The sequence below is a fragment of the Puma concolor genome, chromosome A3 (assembly GCF_028749965.1).
Source record: "Puma concolor isolate L17-30 chromosome A3, mPumCon1.1.hap2, whole genome shotgun sequence".
In the NCBI taxonomy this organism is placed as follows: Eukaryota; Metazoa; Chordata; class Mammalia; order Carnivora; family Felidae; genus Puma; species Puma concolor.
The window spans coordinates 125,762,071-125,770,885 of NC_141669.1; the positions used below are offsets into that span (position 1 = coordinate 125,762,071).

Consider the following 8,815-nt stretch of genomic DNA (forward strand, 5'->3'; position numbering starts at 1 on the left):
TTTGAGAAACCCCGGTGGGACTGGCCGAGTGCCTGGAACTGCATGTGTTACGTGAAAACAAGTCTGGAGCGAGCAGGCGAATCTGTCCCCTGATGTCTGGGAAAGGGAGTGACCCCGGTAATCCAGGAGTGTGGGACAGTCAAGGCAAGTAGAGAGGCTCCTTTGTAATGTCCTTCTGTTCCACCCTGTGCTCTCCCCTCGTGGCCCCTCCCCCACTCCACTCCAAAGGCCAAAGGCAGGTGGTTCCAGAAGTTTCCTGACCAGCCTGGTGACAACCCACCCCCCCTGTTCTACACATGTCCCTTCTGGGGGATAGAGTCATCAATACAGTGGAGTTCCTGTTTTCCCCTGAATTTCCTGCTTACAAAGAGCAGCTGGGAGGGCCCAGGGCAGTTCTGGAAGGACCACACCCTCAGGCGGAGGTACAAAGGGAGAGGCTGACTCTGGCCACCACTGCCCCATCTGCCGTCACTATGAAACCCAGCAGCCTCATCACCTTCACGGTGCTCCTTGCCCTTGAAATCCTCACGCCCTGGACTGCAGAAGGTACTAGCACAGGTGAGTTGGAGTCTCTCAGGCCGTATCCAGGTGCCAGGGTCAGTGACGGCTCCGCATGGCAGTAACCTCTTCCTGCTAACCCAGGGACTGACCCTGTAGCCACCTTTCCAGTGGTCCGGCCCATGGCCCCTAATTTCTTTAAAAGAATTTTTTTTTTTTACATTTATTTATTTTTGAGAGACAGCGTGAGACAGAGCACAAGCCGGGGAGGGACAGAGAGAGAAGGAGACACAGAATCCGAAGCAGGCTCCAGGCTCCGAGCAAGCTGTCAGCACAGAGCCTGATGTGGGCCTCGAACCCACAAACTGTGAGATCGTGACCTGAGCCGACGTCGGTCACTTAACCAACTGAGCCACCCAGGCGCCCTCCTGGCCCCTAATTTCACGTGTCTCTCTGAAGACTTCAGCTAAGAGTTTCTGAGCGTCCAGAAACCCACCTTCTGCCAGATGGACCGGTTGACTCCAGCCCCTGTATTGCTTGCTTTTCTTTCTCTACAGTTTCTTCTTTACTGTTTGGTCTTTTTCTCTGTCACATCATTTCAGTCTCTGTCTGGTCACTCTTCCAAAATGTTCTCTTTTTTTCTCTTACTGTTTCTTTTTTCAAGGTTGCTCTCTTTCTCTATTTTCTTGTCAACCTATCTGCAATCTTCCCTTCGGGCTCTGACGAGTCTCCTCTCCTGCTATGGCAGTCCCTCTCTGCCTCCCTCCCAGTCAATCCCGGGCTGGGAGCACCTGACCATGACCTCTATCCGGCTGCGTGCCTGAGGTGGCTCATACTGGCTCGCAACAGCTGAAGGCTACACTTTCAAGACTTTTGTGAGCCAGTCCACGTTGCATTGGTAGCTGGGAATCAGCCATGGTGGCAGTCCAGGATGGTGGTCATGACTCAGAAGCATCTCCTTCTTCCTCCTTTGTTCTTGCCCGTAGAAAAAGTTAAGAGTGGAGCCTGCCCCTTCAGACCTCATGGCCTATGCCTTGTGTACGAGCCCCACGAATGCCTGAATGACTGGGAGTGTCCAAAGGATCAGAAATGCTGTCCCAGCATTTGCAGCAACAAATGCCTGGATCCTGTAGACCCATCAGAGCAAGGTGAGGAAACAGAGTCCTGGAAGAGAGGACAAGAGAGATTTCAACTTGAGGACACACATCTTGGAGAAGTTGCGGGTGGGGGGGGTGGGGGCAGCCGGCCAGCCCCTCAGCCACTCATTCGGCTAATGAGTCACTCTGTCTGTCAGACACTTGCAGCACTGGTTGGGGCCCCCTTGGCGGAAAGGGGGCTCCTTCGGGACGCTCATGGGCCTCAGTTTGGGTGCCGAGGTGGAGAGGAAGTGATTGGCATGCCTTGTTCTCACCAGTTAAGGTCAATCCTGGGAGGTGTCCACTGGTCATTGGCGAGTGTAAGGAGCCCAAACCCCTAGACACCTGCCTGAATGACGGTGACTGCCTGACCGGTCTGAAGTGCTGCAAGGGGCCATGTGGGAATTCATGTGTTGAGCCACTGAAAGGTAAGGTCTGGCACACACCCATATTCCCTAGCCGACGACAGGTCTCAACTCCCTGGTGCTCTTCCATGTGAAGGAGGATGCTTGGCCTCTCCCTATGTATCCCCCCCACCCACCACGCAGACCCACTGCCCTTCGACACCATTCACCCCCAGTTTTCTAAACAAGCAGTCCCCAGGGTCACCTATGACTGGCAGTTCTGGGTCCTGGGAGGGAAGGATTCCTGGAATGAGCCAGGCGAAAGGAGCCATGATACCCAAGGCAAGAAGTTGATCTTTTCCTATCACCTCTGTCTCTGGCTGACTATGTGACGGTGAGCAATGCCTGTATCTTTCTTAGCTCCAGTGTCCCCATCTGTAAAGTGGATACAAGTATGTCCACTGAGATACTAAATGTAAAAGTGTCTCTTAAAACTTGAAGTGCTGTGTGCATTGAGAGAACGTTGCCATGGTTGTGGCCTCGATAGGGCTAGGTCACCTGGAACCATAAGAAAGCCCAGTGTGATGCCCAGGTGTAGAGGCCATTCCTGAATTATCTGGCCCAATGCCCTGATTTTACTAGAATGAAGATGGAAGCGGAGAGTCAACGGACAACATGGATTCGTTCTTGATTCCTAGATCAAAGACCACTGCTGTTTTGACCATTCCAGCACCGTGTTCTCTCTCTTATCCCAAGGAACATAGGGCCCTCTGAAAGGAGGACCTTCTGGGTGGGAGGAACACGAGGATCACTGGGATTGTTCCTGTGCTGAGGTTCTGTTTTATTTTCTTTCCACAGATACGTTCTCACCACTTCAACAAGATTAGGACTTCCTGGTACGTGTGGTTGGAGGATTCCTTTTCTCCCCAAACCAGAGAAAGAGGAAAGTGCCTTGATGAATGTGTGGCTTTGGGACCAACACCTCCAGGGGCCTAAGGTCGGGCTTGGTTTATCTGCATGTGCCCAGCAGCCAACGTGAGGCTTGGCACACAAGAGGGAAATGTCTACTGGTTCTTGAAAAAATAAATACACCGTTTTCTCTGCATCTCTGTCTTCCTTGACTCATTGCATCTGGTCTAGGGGATGAGGGGTGAGGTGAAGAAAGACAGATCTGCTTGTGTGTGGTTTTATCCCCCAAGCTAGGAAATGGAAAAGAAGAGAGCATTTCAGAGCCAAGCAGATATGGCTTTAAATCCTGCATCTGGGAGCGCCTGGGTGACTCAGTCAGTTGGGCGTCTGACTCTTGATTTAGGCTCAGGTCATGATCAAGTCCCTTGTTGGGCTCCGCATTGAGCATGGAGCCTGCTTGGGATTCCGTCTCCCTGTCTCCTTCTTCCCCTCTCCCCACGCCCTCTCTTTCTCAAATAAAATTTAAAAAGAAAAATAAAAAAGAAATCCTGCATCTGTACATTACGGGCTCTGCAACTCGAGGCAAATCTGTGGGACTTGGTCCCACTGAGTCTCAGTTTTGTCATCTGTAACATGGGGAGGATAATAGCAGTGTGAATTCCATAAAATTATAAGGATGGGAGGTACAACACGTGAAATGAGTGACCTATTGACTGTCCCCTAATGACAGGAAGTGGTGAAAAGCTGCTCGCTAATGGTGGGGTTCCCGGCACCTCAGCGGCACCCCAGCCTCACTCCCCCCAGCTGCAGACCTTCTGCAGCCAAGCCTAAAGCCATCAGGCAGAGACTGAGAGGATCCTTCTCTGGAAAAGCTGAACTACTCCAGAGCAAAGATCCTGCAGCCACAGAGAGACGGCACTCAAGATAACTAACCTTAGCGATCGCCAGTACCCACGGTGCCCACTTTTCCCCGGGCACACGGCTAGGCTGAGGTTTTCACCTCCCTTTTCAATTGAGTGTAGCTCGTGACTGAGCTCTGGTCAGTGAAAAGAGTGTGGGAGTGATGTGTTCCAGTTCTGGACCTTCCCCATAAAACTCTCTCACCGTCTGCTGGCGTCATGGAGAGGACGTCAAGGACCTGGAGGACGGAGTCTGGGATTCCTAATTTCTGTGTGGATCATGGCCTGTCCTCCCCGCTTGCTTGGGACTACTACATGAGCAAGAAATAAATTTGTACTGGGTTAAGGCACTGAGATTTGGAATTTGTGTGTTACGTGAATCGTACGGTTCCTGACTCCTGTTTGGAGTCTGTTTTCAGCCCCCTGGGTGGCCTTGCTTCATGTCCTGCCTTTGAGTTTTTTGTAATGCTTCATTTCATCATGGATGCCCTATGAAAGGGCTTCTAGTCCATCTCTGGGTGGGGTTGGGGATGGGAAAGAAGAGAGAAGAACCTGAAACCTCAGTTTTGCTCTCTCTGGCCAGGTTGTCAACTGCAGGCGAGAACCTTCCCTGATGCAACATTATGTGCGACAGATCATGAGCGGGGTTAGACAGTTTCACCAGGCATTTCCATCTGTAGCCATGCTGAGCTGCTGGAGGAGAGGCAGGTATTCACCCTCTGCTCTCTTAGACCACACAGTGCCTTCCCCGGCTCCTGCTCTGGGGCCAGGCCTTCTGGGGCATCCCTGTGGATAGGCCCTAGAACTCTGGAGGACTCCCCAAGGGTTCCTTCCTTCCCAGCTCTTTTTCAAAGCCTTTTCCTTTTTTATGAAGTTCCCTTCTCTGTGCTACTATATCTCCTTTTCCTGGAGTATGGCATCCCTCACGACAGGAATACCATGCATCGACACGTGAACCACCCCCTCCAGTCCACTAAATAGCAAGTAACTTTCTCACCTATGCTTCTGGTGTTTGGTGGGGAGGCATGGGACTCAAATTTCAGTGTCTGTGGATTCTGTGTGGTCAGAGCAGTGATCGTCTAGAAGAGGGGAGGAAGAAAAAACAATCTTTTGGAAGTAAGGGGAAAAGGTTGCAATCTTTCACCCTGGCTCAAGGTCACTTGAGAGTGAGCAGCTTGTCTAAAATCCAATACCTAGACCACAAAATTAATCTGAACTTTTCCCCAAAAGTCTCTTGAGGTTTATATGAAGGAATCTGACCTATGACATGGGGTCTATTAATTCTGACCTTATTACGCTAAGAGAGTGTGTGCGTCTCCAGCACTCTGGGTACGTTTTGAACTTGCCCTACACTGACCGACAGCTCTGTGCTCAAGCTGCTTCTTTCCAATCCCCTGGTTTTTCCCCTTCTTAAGAAGAGGATAGGGAAAATCTCCTCTCATCCTGACTCTTTTCAAATAGATCTCCTTTCGTGGAAGTTGGCTGGAGGGGGCATCCCTTTCTTTCAGCCAAAACAAACCTTGACTCAGTCTCCGGAGGGATAGGTGGCAGGGACATTGAGAAACCACCTGGCCAGGCTTCAGGAATTATGGTTGTCCCCAGATCTGCTGTTGACTCAGTGTGTGGTATTGGGCATGACCTCTCATTTGTGTAAGGAAGGGTTGGTTCAGCTGACTCTCAATGCCACACGTTGTTCTGCTGTTTTACGAACTAATGATTCATAGAAGTACCTTTGAGGGAAACCCCCGATAAGATAGGCCACCTCATCTTGTTCTAGGAACTCCCCCCATCTCTTGGCCTCACCTCAGCCTCCTCTTCTCTGGTTGCCGTGGCCAGCTTCCAGGACACCTGCTTGCCTCGTGATTGTGACTTATGAGTGTCCCAATTAGCCACAACTAGAAAATCAGAGGCTGTCTGTCTAGTAATACCTAGAAAATCAGAGGCTGTCTGTCTAGTAATGTCTTAGTGGATAGATGGGAAAAGTGAGGTCCAAAGAGAGGATGTGCCTGAGATCACGCAGCAAGTCAGTGGTGGAACTCAAAGCCTCACGTTCTTTTTCTTTATTTGCAAGTTTATATTTTTCAGATGATATAGTGGATGCTGTGGTGTGCCGTCCAGATCCTCCCACGGGACTGAGGTGCCCATGCCTTTGAGTGCAGGGAGGATTGGCTGCTGACACACACAGCTGAGTCCCTCCCTGGGAATTTCTCCGGCCAAAGCAATCTGCTTCATCCAAGGGTAATGCCCCGTTCCCAGGGGCAACCTGTGTCTGCTGACTGGTGGATGTTGGGGGCACAAAGGCCTAGCTTCCTAGTTCGACTAGGGACAACTTTGAAGGGCCCTTGTAACTCCTGAGCTCCCCATGGGATCGGCTGAACCCCTGTTGTAACTGCATCACAAGTGCACTTGTCCCTTCTACCCAGCCCCACTTCTTCTACTTCTCACAGCTGTTGTTCCTCAGAATACACCCCAGTAAACCTCTTGCACATGAATCTCTGCCTCTGACACATTTCCCAGGGCATCTGACCTAAGGAAGAATATTCAAAGGGACCACTGCAAAAACATTCATTAAAGTTAAAAAAAAAAAAAAAAAACCAAAAAACTCCACTGTGAAGGACGATGTCAAAAGAATGAGAAGACCAGCCACAGGCTGGGAGAAAATATTTGCAAAAGACGCATCTGATAAAGGATCGTTACATAAAATCTACAAAGAACTCTTTAAAACTCAACAACAAGAAAACAATTTGATTAAAAAATGGGCCAAAGACCTGAACAGACACCTCACCAAAGAAGATATATACCAAAGGCAAATAGGCATATGAAAAGATGTTCCACATCATACGTCATTGGGGAAATGCAAATAAAAATAATAATGAGATACTCTATACACCTATCAGAATGGCTGAAATCTGGAACACTGACGACATTAAATGCTGGCGAGGATGTGAGGCAACAAGAAACTCCCATACGTTGCTGGCGGGAACAGAAAATGGTTCAGCCACTTTGGAAGACAATTTGGCAGTTTCTTACAAAACTAAACATACTTCTATCATATGACTAAACAGTCATCCTCCTTGGTATTTACCCAATGGACCAGAAAACTTATGTCCACACAAAAGAACTACACAAGGATGTTAATATCACCTATATTCATAGTTGCCTAAACTTGCAAGCAACCAAGATATCCTTCCGTAGGTGAATGGATAAATAAACTGTGGTACCTCCAGACAATGGGATATTATTCTGAAGAAATGAACCACGAAAACATGGAAAGACAGGGAAGAAACGTAAATACATATTACTAAGTAGAAGAAGCCAATCTGAAAAGGTTACATGGTGTATGGTTCCAGCTCTATGACATTCCGGAAAAGGCAAAACCAAGGAGACGATAAAAGGATCAGAGGTTGCCAGGGATTGGGGATGGGGAAATCAAGAGGTGGAGGAATTTTAGGGCATCGAAATTACTCTGTGAAATACTATAATGATGGATATATGTCATTATACAGTTATCCAAACCTATGGAATGTATAATACCAAGAGTGAACCCTAATGGAAACTGTGGACTCCAGGCGACCCAGGTTCATGGATTGTGACAAATGTACCACTCTAGTGGGGCATGTTGATCGTGGGGGAAGCTCTGCACATGTGGGGGAGGAGGCTACAGGAAATCTCTGTCCCTGTCTCTTAATTTTGCTGTGAATCTGAAACTGCTCTTTAAAAAACCTGTCTTAAGGGGTGCCTGGGTGGCTCAGTTGGTTGAGCGTCTGACTTCGACTCAGGTCAGGATCTCACGGCCCATGAGTTTGAGCCCCGCGTCGCGCTCTGTGCTGACAGCTCGGAGCCTGGAGCCTGCTTCCGATTCCGTGTCTCCCTCTCTCTCTGCCCCTAACCCACTCGCATTGTCTCTGTCTCTTTCAAAACTAAATAAATATTTAAAAAATTAAAAAAAAACACCTGTCTTGAAAAAAATCAGGGAATCAAATATAATTTCTGAACTCTTTCAGTATTTTTTAATTTGTTGATGAGAGTTTCATTTTTTAAATGTTTATTTATTTGTTTTGAGAGAGAGAGAGAGAGAATACGTGAGGGAGGGGCAGAGAGAGGGGGAGAGAGAGAATCCCAAGCAGGCTCTGCACTGTCAGCAGACGTGGGGTTCCATCTCAAGAACTGTGAGATCGTGACCTGAGCCAAAATCAAGAGTAGGATACTCAACCGACTAAGCCACCCAGGTGCCCCAAGAGTTTCATTTTTTTTTTTTTTTTTTACGTAATGATTATCCAAACAATTGGAGAAGACAAGTAGAAAGACAAAGAGCCAAGCAAGTTATGCAGCACATTCTGTGTGTAACCCAGAAATCCCTCTCTTTTCAGGGCTCAGCCTCCCTCTCCTATGAAGTGATGTGTGGGCACAGCCCGGCACTGTATTTCCCTGTGCCTGGGGTCCTCATTCTGGAAAGGGTGACACAAGATGGCCTAGGGAGGAGGTCTTTGGCATTCCAAGTTTCCTCAAATGATCCAGAGTGGGCATTGACATAACATGGTTAGTCGTCTTCAGCTCTCCATCTGCTGTGACTTCCAGGCAATCTTTATTTTCCAAGTGTCCAGTGAGTATTGGTTGGACCAGATGACAGACGGGCTTACAACACACACACCCTGAAGCATGGACAAGTCACGGATAATGTACAGTCTAAATCTACACAGAGAAAGAGAAACATTTTCCTAAAAATTTTCCCCATAATTTGCAAAGCTATCCTTTCCACAAAGGAGCTAGTATTGAATGTTATTTCACAAAACATTCCCTTTGTTCCTTTCAAACTGGGACTCTTGCAACTGTGGGGAATTGGAAACAGTTTATACAGAAAACAAGTCAAGGCTTTCACAGGACTGTGTGTGCAGCCCAGCAGGTCACCTGCCCCCTCCCAGCTCCCAGTCTGGAGGGGAGATATGGTTTGTTCTTTCTGATTCAAGTGCATTTTTTCCTTGATTGCAATTACATTTGATATACCGTTTCAGATCCTCTTTTTTGGTTT

General features: G+C 48.4%; 1 protein-coding gene across 1 annotated transcript; it reads left to right on the plus strand.

Moving 5' to 3' along the window:
- The first annotated feature begins 441 nt into the window (after positions 1 to 441).
- LOC112869436 (antileukoproteinase-like) lies at positions 442 to 3,083 on the plus strand. Its single transcript, XM_025932560.2, has 4 exons — positions 442 to 558; positions 1,485 to 1,646; positions 1,913 to 2,062; positions 2,837 to 3,083. The coding sequence occupies exons 1-4, from the start codon at positions 474 to 476 to the stop codon at positions 2,863 to 2,865; spliced, it is 426 nt and encodes a 141-aa protein (XP_025788345.1). The 5' UTR covers positions 442 to 473; the 3' UTR covers positions 2,866 to 3,083.
- Positions 3,084 to 8,815: the final 5,732 nt, after the last annotated feature.

What these genes read in the sequence shown, in the direction of transcription:
- LOC112869436 (XM_025932560.2), top strand. Translation starts at nt 474, where the DNA reads ATGAAACCCAGCAGCCTCATCACCTTCACGGTGCTCCTTGCCCTTGAA. An exon ending in TGTAGACCCATCAGAGCAAG is followed by an intron (nt 1,647 to 1,912) that starts GTGAGGAAACAG and finishes TGTTCTCACCAG; the next exon opens with TTAAGGTCAATCCTGGGAGG. An exon ending in ATGTGTTGAGCCACTGAAAG is followed by an intron (nt 2,063 to 2,836) that starts GTAAGGTCTGGC and finishes TTCTTTCCACAG; the next exon opens with ATACGTTCTCACCACTTCAA.